The sequence below is a fragment of the Lepisma saccharinum genome, chromosome 5 (assembly GCF_977018435.1).
Source record: "Lepisma saccharinum chromosome 5, izLepSacc3.1, whole genome shotgun sequence".
NCBI classification, from domain to species: domain Eukaryota; kingdom Metazoa; phylum Arthropoda; class Insecta; order Zygentoma; family Lepismatidae; genus Lepisma; species Lepisma saccharinum.
Genome location: NC_139233.1, coordinates 51,675,132 through 51,692,539, shown reverse-complemented (window position 1 = coordinate 51,692,539; position 17,408 = coordinate 51,675,132). Strand labels below are relative to the sequence as shown.

Below are 17,408 nucleotides of genomic sequence, written 5' to 3'. Positions count from 1 at the left end.
TATGTGGAAAGCGTTCTCCATAAAGACGCCTTGCCTCACGGCTATTACCACGTGCCTCCCCATACATGAGATGCATGTCTGCTAGCTGCTGGGTCGTATACGCAGCCATCTGTGTAATAGGGAGCTGGAACTGCAAAGTATTGTTTTTGTTTAACACTGGCACACTGCACAAATTGGCCGTATCACCGTACGAACACCAAAGACCAATTGTTGCGATACTTGACTTGCCCACTCCACCACGTCAACTTCTTTCAATGCAACATACTAGTACTCTTCAATGCGTATGACAACCTAGAGCGAACTGCTGATCATATCCCAGCACCTGCAACACGATTGGGACGACTGCCGGAGAGAACCAACCCTTCGAGCTCCTCTCGCGGGAACAGCAGTCATGAAGGTCAAACGTAGACTACGAGAGCCAGACTTGCCTGTGCAGCGCTTCCAAAACTGGTCTCTTTTACGTCACAATGATCGCGTGCGAACACTTTTGGTATTGCTCCCCACCCCCTTTGTGTGGTGAAAGTGACATCTTCAGTTGGTGTACAGTGACACGGACTGTCTGTGCGTAAGATATTGTAGCATTTGTTGTTTGTTGTGTGTGTGTGGGGGGGGGGGATATTACGTAGTTGTCGCGTGTAAAAATACACGTTGTCGCAATCATCTGATATTGTGTTTTTCTTTCCCTCCTCCTGTCTCTCGTATGCCACATGACATGATTCGTTCATTCCTCGCGTGTAACTGGGGTATGCAACCGTGCTCAACTTTTCGGATTTTGTGTTCGGTGGTCATGTTTTGATGTTTGAGGTCGGGATGTGTTGTCTTGAACGCATTTCTCATTGTCACGGTCCTTCTTGCTGCGTTACATACCTTTTCCATGCATTGTTGTTGCTGGAAATCCCCAATTCCTTTGAGGACTCCATTGCGCATGCGTGCAGTGAACTTTTCATAGTGACTTCCGGACTGAGCACATACGATTCCTTTATGATTCCCTTGGAACCGCCTCTCTATCTGTGATAGTATTCGTCCCAGTTAGGTTTGACGTTCACTTTGTCACCTTTTGCGAGGCTCCTATCTCGGAAACGAAGCCTCAGTCGTAAAAATGGAACTTAGACTTTTTGCTTGTTTTCGTGTGAGGAATCACCTCCCAAGCGTTGTAAACGACCTTTAGAAACACCCTGTATATACACTATCTACACATGGACATCAAAGTTACAGGGGATCTTGCCTGTGTCTCAATCCATGGAGCCATGAAAAAAAGAAAAAATATCTGACTGGTGCGTGGACCCGAAAACACTGATTGGCACGGAGATGATTGATCAACGGACTATTTCTTCTTATGTGCTTGTAACTTTTGTGACAGTTCTGTGTTTTTCTGTTGAGTAAAATGTTGTATGTTCTCCCAGTAACAGTGGTGAAGTCACATGGTGTCAGAACATCAATTATATTGTTCAACTTCACCCAAGCAACGTCATTTCTTTGTAAAGTAAAGCTCGTTGATGGTCCACCAGGATTGAAGAACATCACTTTAACATCATTGTTTTCTTTTGACATTTCAATTACTTTACCTACATACCACCTGTTATTCTAAATGCAAACGACATTGTCATTTTCAATTATTTCATAAAAATGAAATATTCGTGGTGAGTCATCAATTCTGAACTCTACATGATTAATTTGAAATGATGCAGATATTCTACTGATGAGAAGAGTTGAAGAGTCCTTGGGTATGTAGCAGTGGTGATCTCTTGTTCCTTCAAATCTATGAGCTTCATTAAAGCGGTCATTCAGAAACCCTTGCTCATTTTTTGTCACTTTCAGCCACCATGATGAAGTTTATCCTTTAATATTTTCCACACAAAACTCATACATGTCCTTTGGTGTAAGAATATGGCCCTCAGTTGGTCGCTGCAGACTTGCCTTTGCCACAAGTCTTTTTACCGTCACACCAATCCCATCACAAGGACCCTTGCCATGGCTTGTGGCAAAAAAATGCCACTCAGCAGCTACACCGAAGTCCTGTTTATGCTTACATAAGTTAGAAAAATTCTTTCTGTTCTTATATTGGTATCCTGAGCCATCTGAGAAATAATAAATTTTCTTTAGATTTGGGATGAAGGTTTGAACAAATGGAATCAGCTGCTTTTGGAGAGCGTAAACAGCAGTTGTGTTGTGTACAATGCAGTCACTTATAATACAAAGACGTTTGATGCATAGATCATCTGAAGAATTAGTCTTAAAGTAGACACAAAAGGGGTGGACAGTAGCTTGAGCATTAATCCAGTGGTAACTCTCGATTTCATCTTGTACAACAAATGTGAAGTTTTCAGAGAAATCACCAATCACTACACATTCATCCGGAGAAAGACTTTCTTTCGTTCTTTTGCAAAATTCTGATTGACTCTGAGCAATAAAGTGGTGACTTTTTAATTGCAGTAACTTCGAAGCTAAATTTTCTTTAAACTCTGAAATTATTTCTACAACAGTGATCAAATTGCAACGATCTGTTGTTATCCATTGTTTGTAAGTAATTTTTTTCTCGTCGTCGTCATCAGAATTGTCCAAATCAGGATTCAGTTCATGTAATTTTAAGTCTTGTGTAATTGTAATTGTAAACTGTGTATATCACAGTGTATATGTGACTGGAATACAAAAATAGAGGAAGAACTTGAATACGTATATTCTCAAGCGTTTAAATGCTTGTCATATTTTACAGGTAGCTTATGTTATATTTCGCAGACAATTGTTGTATATATTATGTTATATTTCGCATACAATTGTTATGTACCAGAGTGGATGTATTGAGTAAGGTTTGATAGTATTGGATATTCATAAACCTTTAAGAATCATGTGCAAGCAACTTGTATATACTTACTGACATAATAGTACTCTTGTTTGTTTACTAACATTTGTCTTCTCAATCCAAAAAGTGATTTTGATTTGATTTGATTTTTATTAACAAAAGCACACTAAGTATATATTGAAACATATCAACTAGTAACTAACTAGTTTATCTATTTTAATTTCTTTTTACCCTTATAAAATAACTAGATTATAAGATAATGGAAATCAGGTCACTTTAAGCCTATTTATTATTACGTTTTCACGATGTCATTTTTAGAGATATTTGACAGCCTGTAACATGAACATCGGTGTGAACCCCAAAATGAAATTCACAGGTTTTACTAAGTACTAGTAGGAGTATCCATGGCCAAAATTTCTAATTTTTGGCAGGTCCCCCTTTAGAGATATTTGACCTTGAAATTCACAAATTTTGGAAATTTTCGGATTTCGGAACTAAAAATCGGACAGAAGGGCTTACAACCCCGGATTTGTTTCACCATGGCTGAAAAGCCTTCCACTCATAGTTCTTGCAAAAATAATTCCATCCTGTGGTTTCAAGCCCTTTTGATTTTACAGACCTTTAAAATTGGCAAAATTTCCCGTTACAATGGTTATATTGAAACCCATTAAAGTCCCAGTTACTTAATTCTTACCTTACATATATATACATTTTCTGAAAGGCCAGAATCTCTAGTTTCAGGCAGTGAAAACTAAAACATTCCATCTGTAATAGAAATCACACAGCAACCTTTTTTCAAAACCATTGTAAACACTCATTTTTGCTTCCCGCAGTGATGAAAAATGAGCAGAAATCCAAGATGGCGGAAGATTTTTCAAAAAAAAATAATCTTTTTGAGCAGGTCACTAGCAAGACCACCTATGGTGAAAATATAAAAAATTAACAAAATGGTCAAGCAACCAATTGATTTAAAATTGGGTGATTTCACATGGAATGACTCTGTAATAAGTCCTCTTTTCTGTAATATATTGTAGCTGCAATGAAATTACACATATAGAATATGAAATTTGCACCTGAAATTCACTTTCCAGGGGGGGTTGGGGGATAGATAATCCTTCCTGTTCCCCATTCTGGAGCATCTGGAGCTCATGCGTACATGCGGGCTTGTGTTGTCCTCAAACTGACATGTTTCTTGGCTGTACCTTCATATCAACATTAATAAATATCTTTCATTTTTCATAAAATTATATTGACGTAACAACTTCCAAATTCCTACATCTTTTTATTGGTATGTAATGCTTTCCACTTGGATTACTTTCATTTTCTTCCCTTATCACATACTGCTGGAAGCCTTGTATCTTCCCAAAAGGACATATTCCCCATTTCCATAAGAGAGTTGTGTCCTGCCAATACGAGAGATGCCTCTAACAGAAAAGGATTATATAGACTTACCGAACTACAACGGCTAGCTGGTCATTGGTTCCTGATGGGGTAATAGTCCGAGAATCGTATCTAAATCCAGAGTTCATTCGTGCAGCCTGTGCCATGGAAGTGGATCGAGGAGGGGCCGGAGACTCTCCAGGAAGAGAAGAGGCAGTGGCACCCATCCTATTTCCTACTACTTCACCTTTTTCCTTGCATGCTGCAATGGTACCGACAACCACATTATAAGTAACACAAAACATGGGTAAACAATAGCATGACTACAGTTCTAAGAAATTACATGATTGGTATATTAATGTCTTATCTAACATGATTCAAACTAAACTAAAATATATATATATGTTCTGCTTAGCAACTAATGCATAAACATTGAGGAAAACAGATAAAATTCAAGTAAAATTCAAGGTTTTCAAGGCAAATATTCCACAATTCAAAAAGTAACATTTTATGCTAGATATTAATGAACAATAGTACCCTGTACATCTTGCAAAGAACATAAATAAGTTATGGACACGAAAAATGTATGTATTTCTATTTTGATAATTTTACTTCTCCTTTCTAACTGTTGAGTTAATAGCAACAATGAAAATGAATGATGAACTAATGAAATGGTGATAGGACAAACACAATGATACATCCATGATTGACAAGGGTTCAAACCTTGGATCTCTGAACGTGAATGTCACATGTAGTTCAATACATCATATTTGCATCAATTCTTTACTGTGCACAAGTGCTGGCCAATCCTTTCCAGAGTAAAGCCGGCTTTAGACGAAAGCATTTCCTTTAACATTTTTGCTAGCATAAATGCTATGTAAATGCTTCCAAAAACCTTATAGCAGAGAGTACTTTACATGAAAGCATTTCATGGAACATTTAGGTTAGCTGTTGAAATTACATTGTATGATACATACAACACGATAAGCACATCGAGTTACACCATACATGGCGAGTGCATGGTGTTTACAATTGAAAAAACTAAATAATTAATTCAACTCTCGGTTGAATAATTATCGTGTTTTAAAAATGTGAAGTGATACGTTGTTTACTACTCACACGGCCACCATTACAACTGCACTTGTGACATAGAGGTCGCTTCTGATTGGCTATGCTACGGAAATAGGACGGATCCTATCCTTGAGAAATGACATTAAATATGCCATGGCATCTGAAATGCCATAAGATTTCTCACTTTACACGGTAGCATTTTGGTCATGGCACAAATGTTAAGGAAAATGCTTTCGTCTAAAATGCAGTATGATACTTTTGTGGAATTTAATTGTACTGGAAGTTATGCAAAATTGCCATTATTTCCAACAACATTCTGGAAAGAAATGCATTTTGCGATTAAATATGAAGTCGTGAATATTTTCAAGGAAACCTCTGGCAGATTGCAGCATTGTGCTGCATTGAAAAATATTCTTAAACCCACTCAAATAATAAGAATGTAGTTTAAAAATCCACTAGCTCTCATGCAAAGTAAATGAAGACTAGTTTCATTAAAAATAAACACTAATTATGGTTGTGAGGGAAAGACTAAATGTTGTACAGTACATTCTCAAACTTGCTGCAGCCAAAATAGCTGTTCATTTTCACTTCCTTTTTCCTGAGAGTAGAAATTTGTCAGCGACGTATGTTCAGTGGTTGAGTCACATTCTCACCACTGACAGTTTCAGTTCTGGCATTTACATGGGTGTTCCTTTGTAAGTTCCTATTCATTATTTATGTAATCACTAGAGCCCAGATGTTTAGGCACTGAAAAGTATTAAAAATGGCAGGTAAAAAGGCAGCGAAAAATTGAAAAAAAGGCAGTCAAGTTTCAGAAAGAGGCAGTGAAAATTGAAGAAGAGGCATTAAAAATTGAAGAGAAGGACTTAAATTCTTCTTAAATCTTTAAAAATGTATTTACAAATTAACCTAAAATTAGTAAATATTATTGAGCTGTTGTTACGTAAGGTAAACAATTCAGATTTTACTTTCAATATTTACGATGCCCAGCAAAATGGCTCATTTTTAAAATCTAATTTAGTTGCTTTTCATTTGCACGTGACGGATGCCTACATCAATAAAAATTTGCTTGGTGCACAACAAAAACAAACACCACATACACTTAGTAATATTTTTAATCTTACCTGAGCCAAAACAAAGAAACGAACACAAATACAAAAACACACAGTAAAAGGTTTATCATACCCACTGCCTTCAAACGAGACTATTTGTAAAATATTAATGCTTCAATGAATGTTTTTTTCTTCTTAATTTGCAGATTTAGCAACGATAAACACACATATCAAAGATATTGCAAAAATAAATTTAAGAAAATGCATTTCGGACACTTTAGTAATGCCAGTACGTATTTACTTGTTGCACACAACAACTAGGATTTTCTTCAAGTTGTCAGTCGTGAAACACTGTCTTCTGTCAGACAAAACATTCTTCATAGCCGAAAAGGACCTTTCCATGTCAAAGGATGTTACAGGGGCGTATTTGAAGCATCTGTCACGAATGGATCGATTTCAACCATGACAGTATTGTCGCCCGCTAGGATTTTGCCGATCTTCTCCATTTCCTCAAGATCAGAATTTTCACTACGCACACATTTCTCACTAACCAACTTGCCTTTAGGGCCAGGGACAGAAGTGATCGTGTTGACACATTTGTGGAAAGTAGCCAGAGCAGACACAAGGGCTTCTCCTGATTTCTCTAGTTTAGTTATGGTTTGTGGCAGTATTGTATAATGGGCTGCAATAAATGACAAGTCACTTCGAACAGTTTCCGAACGTAGCATGACAAGTCACTTCGAACAGTTTCCGAACGTAGCAATTTTTTGTCATCTCGTACAGCAGAGGATTCTTCTTCGGAGACACACCAAAAAACTTCACCAACATTTCAAAATTCTCTGCATAATAAATACATTCAGAAATCCACGTGCCCAACCTTGTCAGGATTGGTTGGGGAGGGAGAGAAATTCCTGGTGACGTGTCCTTAAATTTTTAGATTCTGGGGGCCTTAATGAACAGAAGAGAACTAGCAGCGAATTTTTGTTCAAGAAGGCGAATTCGAGACAACAATCGCTTATCGCGATGCGAGATCAAGTACATTTGTTTTGCTTCAACAAGATAGTCAGTTGCGTTGTTGTTTCTGCAAAACTGATAATGAATGCAATGTTGCCAAACTGCCTGGTATTGAATTTAAAACTTGGGTAACACTTTACTATACCTGAGACGGATTCCTTCAAATTTACAGGAGAAAGTACTTACGAAATTCATTTTCTGGAGTGTTGTTGTTGTTCCGGAATGTAGTTTTGGTCCATTTTAATGCGAATCCATGTGGTTTTATACGAAAATCTCTCTCCAACGTGCTATTTCTGCTCCTGCTAATGGAACCTAACCTAACAGTCCTAACCTAACCTAGTAGGCATACCTCGTCCCCGTAAGTAAAAAAGTCAATTTAAAATTCCTAAAGTGCTTTCAATTCAAAGGAGCTTGCAACACTGCATGCACACTCCAAATCGACAAAACACTGGCACAACGAACGATCAACGGTAAGCTATCGCCATGTTGTGTGTGGAAATAAACAAGAACAGTAAGTACTCATAAATGTAAGAAATACACATTATTTTCGTTACAAATTCCATTATTTCACCTAAATAAGTGTTCCGGAATGCAGAATAGTACGTTAGCAATGTAAAAAAGTGCCAAAGAAATCATTCCCAGGTGTCTCAGGTATAGTAAAGTAGTACCAAAACTTGTGCATGAATTGTTGCTGTTTAAATTAAATACGTGGTGGCATTTGAATAACAAGGGTTATTGAAAAATGAAATCAAATAAAAAAAGATAAATATAAAAAAATGCCTTGTCGGAATGACAAAAGAGGCAAAAATGTTTGAAAAAGGCAGTGTAAGGTGAAATAGGCAAAAAAAGGCAACATAAAGTATTGTTCAGAATGTTAAGAACCTTCGGTTTGGTGTGCTTGTGTGTTCAATTTTTGTCTACCAGCGTCGGAAACGAATAGGCATTTTGCCTAAAATCCGGGCTCTAGTAATCACTCATTCTCACCATCGCAATTAGCCTAAAGAGGTAGCAAACAAACGTAAATTGTAATTATATTTTGTTATATTTTCTGCCATCCATTTTTGTCTAATTGTAACAATGACAATCAGCAGTGATTAGGTGAAATTGGTGGACACTCACAAAGAACACCCATCTCTTGTTCAAGATTTGAATATGCTATCTTAATATTAGAGTTCAGAACTTAATGTGTTAAGATGCCCAGATGTTTTATGCTTTACCTTGTTACCAAGGGTCCAGGGTTTCATTCTCTGTGGGGTCCATACATATTATACAGAAGTTCATACTTTACTTAAAAATGTAGATTGAGTTCCATGCAGTGAACCTGAGCATAATGTAGTCTTGAAGAATCTCAAGACAATAATAAAAAAAAAATCTAAGTCAGGGCGCGAAATTTCCGGTCGCCAGGTCGCCATTGGCGACCAAAAGTTTTGGGCTGGTGACTAAAATTTCATTGTTTCAAATGTGTGTCAAACACGCCTCAAGACTTCACCTCTTGAGAGAAACGGCAGAAGTTATAGAAGAAATTCTAAAACTCAGTGATATCCACACTATTAGGTGGTTAGCCAGCAAAGAACGTGCAGTAAGAGCTCTCTTGCAATCATGGAAAGCTGTTTTGACCCATCTTGAACAGGTGGCCCATGGAAAAGACAATGATGGCGCTAAAGCTAAGGGTTTGCTGAAAAGTTTGAAGCAATTTAAATTTGTTAAGCTTTTGTACTTCCTTGTGTATTTCTACAGGAAATTGAACCCTTTAAGCCTGGCACTATAAAATAAGAATTTTTGATTTCATCTCTGAAAATAAGAATTGAACACTGTATTTCAGTTTTGGCTGACAGGAATCTAATGTTGGACCAAGCGAACAAAATTTCTTGGACCATGTATCCTTTCAGGGAAGATCAGGGATGTGCAGCTCACAAACATTCAAAACGGAGAGCAAGAGTTTCAGACTGTTAGAGGAAACTTAATTAACAATGCGAAGGTGTACATCACAGAAAGATTGCAATCTATATCAACAGATGCGATTGCATCTCTGCATGTTTTCGACACCTTGGGTTGGCATCCCAAAGAAAATATTCTTCAGTTTGGGATAGAAGAAATAAAGAAGCTCTACATATACTTGAACCCGAGCCTTTATAATGAGAAAATGGATGTTCTGTCAGCAGAGTGGACAGTATACAAACTTTTGTTTCCTTCTCCAGCTTTCAATCAGATGCTGGAGAAAATCCACAGTGTGGAGTGTTCAGCAAGATTCTCCAATTTGCTCCAGATTTTGACATTTTATGCTGTTCTACCAGTGAGCACAGCTTCATGTGAGAGACGTTTCAGCTGTCACAACAGACTCAAGACTACTTACAGGAACTCTCTGAAGACTGAGACACTGGATGATTTGCTCAGAGTTTCCATAAACGGACCGCCTCCCCCTTTCCCTGACAGAGTTTGACCCAGCAGCTGCGATTGATAAGTGGTACTTCAGTGCAGAACAACAGCACTACTCAAACATTAATTCCTAACTTTTTAATCATTGCTCATATTTTTATTATTTATCAATATAAAATAGTGGCGACCAAAGATTTTAGTCCGGCGACTGATTTCAAACTAGAAATTTCATGCCCTGTTCTAAGTATTAGTTGGAAAAGGTTTCAATTAAAGGTTTGACTAATATTAGTAAAAAAAAATGCAGTACATTTTTTCTGACTAATTAGTCGATAGTGCCCATCCTACCTTGAAGTCACCACATGCTCACTTTAGGAAGAGTTTGTTTTTCGCTCTTATGGTGCTTTGTAGCATACCAATTCATAAACATAAGAAAGGAAATAAAAGTAGTTACTCATGCCAACGTAGTAATATATGCTGGAAAAATTTGATAAAATAGTTTTTCATTTTTCTAGTATCGGATGGGGTTCCATGAGATACTAGGGCACCTTTGTGATGTTGAGCCATTAGTTATGCCACTACATAAATGGTAAAACTGTATAATCACACAGAATCATAATTATAATGCTCAGGGCACCAAACCTAATCAACAAAACTGATTTGTGTTAGTATATGGAAACCAATTTACAATCAGATTTTCTCCCACAGAAATTAAACATGGCATGAAATATAACACAAGTTCACCTTAACTCTTCATTGGGTCATATGAGAATTTTTGTTTTTTGACATTTTTTCAAATATCTTTTTACATTTATCATGTTAACAAGAATTTATAAACATTTATCACCTAATATACATCAGTTATAAGTTAAAATTTAACTTAATTATTTTATAACAACAAAATTACATTCTTGTACTGCAATATTACTGATTAACTATTATGAGAGACAATTTATCAAGAAACAACATAATTCTTATAATTTTACTTGGAATTTACTTTTGATGTTAAATAATTTGCATAACATCTACATCCTAATATATTGAGGAGAAAGATTGACCCGTGTTGCTATCATGATCACTTTTCAATGATTTCTCAGGAACTTTGTCTTACGGACCCTGAGAATCAAACACTATCCACGTCTTCTCTTTTCTCATCACTTGGTTCAGCAAGCCATGCTTGGACCTGCTGTTCCTCATTTGAGATGAATATCTGATTTCAAAGTTCATTTAGCAAGAAATAGTAGAGTAATAAGTGAATGGAGTCAAATAAATTAATTACTAAGAATCAGTGATACAACATGAATTCAGTGAGCACAAAAATAAAATATGTTTGCAGAAAATGGTTATGTGGTTGGTTTATGTGTGTGTGTGGCACTCACAAAAAAAGATTGATATCAAAAGGAGAACATTTCAACAATCCATAACTGGTATCATCTGGTCATAGACATTACATACGGCAGCTACAGAAGACCAGAAAGTGATATCATTATCTGGGTCTTAAAAACTTACAATTATAATCTATGGTGAGCACTTACATATATACCAGTGAAGGGTTAAATATGAAAATGGCACACATTAAGTGTTTTGTGGTCAGTATTCCAGTTAGCAGTAACCAAATGGCCAGCTGTTCAATTGAAAAAAAAAAAAACATATATAGGACAGAAAAATCAAGGTGCACAAATGATACAGTAGATAACTAGTACGTGCTTCTATACATGTATATAATTCATTCATGTAGAAATTGCATGTGTATGTATAAACATGATATTGGAATAAGGCGATTGTAGTTGGACCATATTAAGTTTCAAGGTATTTTGGGTTAGAACCAATTTAAATATAGGCTATGATTAAATAATCTATTATTTGCAGATATTTTAGAATTGGTTATCAAGATCATCAAATCTGCATTTAATAATATTCAGTGCTTACACATACAGTAAATTTTGGAATTATTCGACTTCCACCTTTCAATTTCTTAAAATGCATCAAGTAGCAAAAGCTACACCACTAGCTAAATTTTACTTCTATTTTTCATGATATAGGTGTGGTACTCAACTACTTCTTGTTACTTCCAGAAATCATATATCGATAACTAGAAGTTATCATGAGAACATTACGGCTAAAAAATCATAACATTGGATATAATTTTAAAATATAGCAAGGGCTATAATAAATATGTTTATAAATTTAACTCAGCCCAGTCTCTATTCCTACATTGTTTTAACAGATTTTACCGTACAAGTTCTCTGAATTTGACTATGTGATTTAAATATTTCATACCCACATAAATGTTCCTGTATTACGAATATTATTTTCGTAACTGCAATTATTTACACGGGCATTTAAATATGCATCTAATTGCAATCTTAAACAAGTGTTTACGACCTTTACTTCAATTCCATTATTTATATAACACACTTCACTGAGTTCCTGCGCCAAATAAGACAGCCTTAATATTTCTCTACTTTACCTTTTCTTCCTTTGTACCTATTTAAGACTAGGTGTAACAGCTTACGCTCATGTTGATTTCATTTATAAACAAGATCCTAGCACGGCCATGTTCATTTTACTTTGTATACAACTAGAGTCAAATTTGAATTGTTATTGTAAATACCCAACTTTAACAACATTAAATAAAATAATTCAAGAATTAAAACAGAGATGTATATAATCTTGTTCTTTTATTTAAACGTTTTCTGTATGCAACTTATGAATTAATACCATTCTTTGGCTTTACGATTTGGCATCGTCCGCTATCGGGAGTGAACCTATTTCACCAGCACTGGAGATTACTCCAAAAAAGTTTTGGAAAGAGATAATTTTATAGGAGCGGGAGACCCTGTTCCCCAAAGGTGAATATGATGGGACGTCCCTCAATTTATATTATAAAATCTTCAACATTAAACTTCATTTCGGAGAATAATGTCATTTTATCAGCACCAGAACGGAGCCATCCAGTAACACCATTAGTAGTCTTGCCATACCATAGAATAGTAAGGTTAGGATGGCCATACTACAGTCTCTGCTACAGTCATGGATCTTTGATAGAATGGTGGAACCAATCATCATCGGGTAAGTAACGTGTGTATGTGCGCGTGTGTGTGCAGTGGCGGCGATTACGGTTGGCGTGGGAGCAATTTTTGCCACGTTTGCCCCCGCACTATGTTAAACCTTCTACAAAGGGAAGAAAACTGTCCTTGCCCCCCCCCCAAGTTTTCGCACCTTGCCCCCTCACTTTTGGAACCCAATCGCCGCCAAAGTGTACGCATTTGGCGGATTTAACAGGATGGACGCGCAGGGGCGGCGCCAGAAATTTTCGACCGGGTGGGCAGAAGCTGTATATTGATAGATTAGGGTGGGCAGGTATAAATGTAAGGCTACACACACATATATAGGTGTATATGTATGCATGTAAGACACACATATGTATCCCCTTCTCACTTACTTTTTCGTAATTTAAATGCATGTTCCTGATCATATTATTTTCATCATATGAGTTTTTGACTGAAACTTGGAGGTTAATGATCACTTTTCTTGGCTTACAAGGTTATTACAACTGACAAATCTATCTGAATGTTTGCAGTAACGGCTATCGGGTGCCAAAATTTGGGGGCAAGGTCAGTTTACGTTTTAGGTAAAAAAAAGTCTTACTATTAAGAGGCCATAGTGCGGGTGCAACAAGTGGCAAAATGTGGCGGGGGGAATTCCCCCCTCGCTCCTCCTAATCACCGCCACTGGATATTTGGATTAAAATTAATGTCTTATTGGGAATGTAAACACACACACCCGGAAAAACCAATTCTTTGTTCATTCAGAATAAAGTATCCCCAGGCTTATGAAAGGCTATTTTGACAAAATATCGCCCAAAAGTAATAATCAAGTAACATTGAAAAATTTGTTATAGCCTTACAAGTTAAGTCCCGATATGCGCAGATCGCTGCGGAGCCCTTTCTATTACGACATCCTCCCCACCACTCTTCTACTCACTGGTCTGGCGTTGACACCACTGGTAAGTGGTGCCAACTCAGCAAAATTAAGCTAAAACAAATATGACAAACAATTTTCACTGTTTAGCGTGATGGTGCATGCAGGCTCCTATTATATCAGTGGTTCATTTCATTTAATCCGGCCTTTGAAAATGCGTGCGGTGCGCCGATCGTAAACTGTAGTATTATGCACGTGCGTTAAGGTTTATAACGAAGAGAAACTACAGGGCGAATGACTTCATTTTCTGAATGCGACATCGAGCAGTGGCCAGTTTTTTTTTTTTTTTTAACTAGTGGGGTGGTGGTTCGTTTGTTTATCCTACAACAATCACTACGAGAACGCAATCTGATAACACGGTTGCCTGTGTTCTTTTCTAAAGCATTGAAATGTTCATGCTCTTTACTCTTGGCTGCAAGATTCTTACTTTGAAAGAGATGGACTTATGGACGAGCGTGTAGATGAACTGGATTAGACTTGGTGAAGCCGATTCAGACACGGACACAGATTCATCGTTAGACACAGACTCGGAAAACATTTAGAAGGTGAGCTCAGTTCTATCGTTTATATATTTTTCATTTTTCTATCGTTTCATTTCATACATTTCTTATGCTGGTAAGAAATATCCCTAATATAACTTAATTCATTTAAGGTTTAAAGGGAAAATATCAAAATGTATTTAGAATTTAGCGTAATCAATAGGTAGCGTAGGTGACAGGATACTAATTCATGCCTTTCACATTCAAATTTCGTTGAAAATTCTCAGACAATTCCGCTCCCTCCAGGTTGCAACACTGCGAACGAACGTCGCCGCAGACAATGGAGTGGGGAAATGTGATGTGAGGTGCGCAAACAATGGATTGCAGCGTCTTGTTTTTAAACTTGTCAAGTTATAGCTAAGTTGTTATTCGTTTCTGATGCAAGTCTTCGTTACTCATGCGGGAGAAGTGATACACGCATGGTTAGATGAACATGCACTGAGGTAGCAAATAGTTTACATTTTGTAGAATGTGATTTTGGACACAAGGAATTCATCGTCAAATGTCAACCTCTATCCTGCGCAGTATATCCTGTAAACTTTAATCTTGCAGGCGAACGAGTCTCTGGCGCCTGGAACCACAGTCAAAATAATAATTTGTGGGGGGTGTATTTCCAATGTCTGCGTGTTTTCCCCCTTCGTCACTTTCATCTAATCACCATTGAACCTCATTGTCGCCATTAGTCAAAATTAGCAGAAAAGTGACTTCACATAGAACAAATCAGTCGAATCAGCAACAACTTACTCTTCCTAAAGTAGAGTTTCATTAGTTGATAGCACTTCGAAAGTTGAGGTGGTATAGTGGCGTAGCAGTCGCCCCCGCAACCCCTGCGGTACGGGGGGCCACGAGGTGTAGATACAATTCAAACTAGAAATTTCCTAAGGTAAGGACTAATTTTATTTATTTATTTATTTACTGACCGTGAACTTAGAATATGTATCCATAGATTTTGCTGTACTGTACGAGCCAAATTATTTTTAAAACTCGGTGTTCATTATTATTAATTTTTTATGTGTGGTCGAGTGGGTTCCCAGTAGAATATCATAATACAGTGTCTGCGTTAACAAGTAGGGACGGACTATCTCAGCCAGAGGGACCCTGGCCAACTTTACTTGTGGGCCTCTCCGAAATTCTGAATTAATTTATAGCCACCGATAAGCAAAAGAAAACAACACTCATACCTTCATATGCAGTTTGTCGTAAACTTATGGAAGGTAAATTGTCCACAGTTGTCAATTCAGTTCTTCAACCACGCAAAAAATAGTCAAACTTCGTAATTCATGGACTTGTATTACTAATATTAGTGTTACGTGTGGTATTTAAAATGTAATTTCCCACCAAATATTTTAAGGAGGCTCCAAGCCTCTTCATATTCGAATAAGAGTTACTGTACATTTCATATATTATCCACCCCTATCAAGTGTTACACTTTATTTTCGATTCTTAGCTATAGCGTGACAAGGTAGTTGTTTAACACTTCAAAGGGACCCTAAAACTCTGTAGCAGGGCCTTGCTCTAGGAGATAGTACCCTATCCCATTCCAAAGTACGTGAGTTAAATGTCACCATTATTGTGGGATATTTTGTGAAGTTCATTTGTATTGAAACTTTCTGTTGAATCAATTCTTCTTTTCCAATCTGGTATGATTTCATTATGACCTACAGTCCTCGAAGTGTAAATTTAAAAATAATAATACCTGAGAGTATGTTTGATCGAGTTTAGAGAATGGAGAGAGAATTCCGTATGCAAATTTATGTTTTATGAACTTTCTTAACTAGGGGGTGGGGGATAGCAACCTCCCTTCGTCCCACCAACACTTGCTGTAGTAATGATCTATTAAAAAAGACAGGTCTTCTTTAATAAAAAAATCTAAAAAAATACATATCGAAAAGGACTGGCATCGTTAAAATTTTGATTAATAATATCGAGGTCCACTAACATTAAATCTCCGTGTCCGTGTCGCAACAATCTTTTAGTGGTTAAGTCCTTCCGCTTGGCTTTTCATTGAGTTACGCATTTTCAATGAATAGATTCCCATCGCCGCTCAATTACCTAACTCTCAAGATTCCGCGAGTATTTCTCTCTAGTAGATTACAACTTGCCTTGGGTCAACACACTAGAGGTCCAGTTTAACCCCCAAATCTGAAATGGTAAGTTTACTTGATAGATTTGTCACTTTTAGTATTAGTAGGCGAATGTGAGTGACTTTACCGTTGAATTTTGAACTGGTGCAGCCAAGGGAATTGGATGGCTTTGGGGACTAAAACCCCCACCCACCTCAAAGTCCAAAGAGGAATGTTTACTATCCTGTAAACAATTCCCCAAAACATTATTGTTTGAATACATGTATATGTATATACTGGGTGAATCTTTTAAAAGAGGCCCCGTGGAAAATGCGCTCCTTGCATGTAGGAAACCTTGGTACACCGAAGAGAATAGCGGGTTAGAGAACAGTCCAGGATATCGGTGCCAAGCATATTTGACAACATGACATAACATGACATATCCTGGACTGTTCTCTGCCCCGCTCTTCTCTTCGGTGTACCAAGGTTGCCTACATGCAAGGAGCGCATTTTCCACGGGGCCTCTTTTAAAAGACTCACCCAGTATGTAAACTATTTGCTCTTTTAAAAAATACATCAAGCGAAAAATACAAAATTTACACTATATATTTGACTGCATGAAGACCCCTCCTCTCTCTCAAACTGCGCGAAAGAATCCTGTCTGCGCCACTGCATTGAAGTAAAATAAAATATTTCTAATTTCCTCTTCCATTTATCAGACATTAATATTTATTTATATTTTTGATTTAGTTTCCAGAAGCTACCACACTTACACAGGGACGGCGACAGGGGTGGGCACGGGTGGGCAAGCGCCCACCTAAAAATTCCTGTGCCCACCCGATTACCCACCCAATCAAATTCACTACGTACATATACTTAGATATATATGAATGTTGCAATAAATAAGTGTATTCTGGTGTTCATTACATGTATATTTACTAATGAATATTGTCCATACTAGAAATGTTCACATATCATTATCCCATAAATAGCTGATTTAACTTTGTCATTAGAAAGCAAAAGGAATTACTAGAGATCTTGAAACAAGAAAACTATGACCAATTGAATACTTCTATGATTAGAAGCAGCTAGTGGGCTTAGAAGGCACAAAATTATGCAGGGTATGGTCAAA

General features: G+C 37.1%; 1 protein-coding gene across 1 annotated transcript in view; it reads right to left on the bottom strand.

The window, feature by feature from the left end:
* LOC145988029 (BTB/POZ domain-containing protein 7-like) overlaps window positions 1–13,654 on the bottom strand; it is a 38,661-nt gene extending 25,007 nt beyond the window's left edge. Inside the window, exons 1-2 of the mRNA XM_083122867.1 lie at window positions 13,601–13,654; window positions 4,253–4,442 (exon numbers count right to left, since the gene is read on the bottom strand). Of these exons, the coding sequence (XP_082978993.1) occupies window positions 4,253–4,407 (155 nt within the window). The 5' untranslated portion in view covers window positions 4,408–4,442; window positions 13,601–13,654. The remainder of the gene's footprint in view (window positions 1–4,252; window positions 4,443–13,600) is intronic.
* Window positions 13,655–17,408: the final 3,754 nt, after the last annotated feature.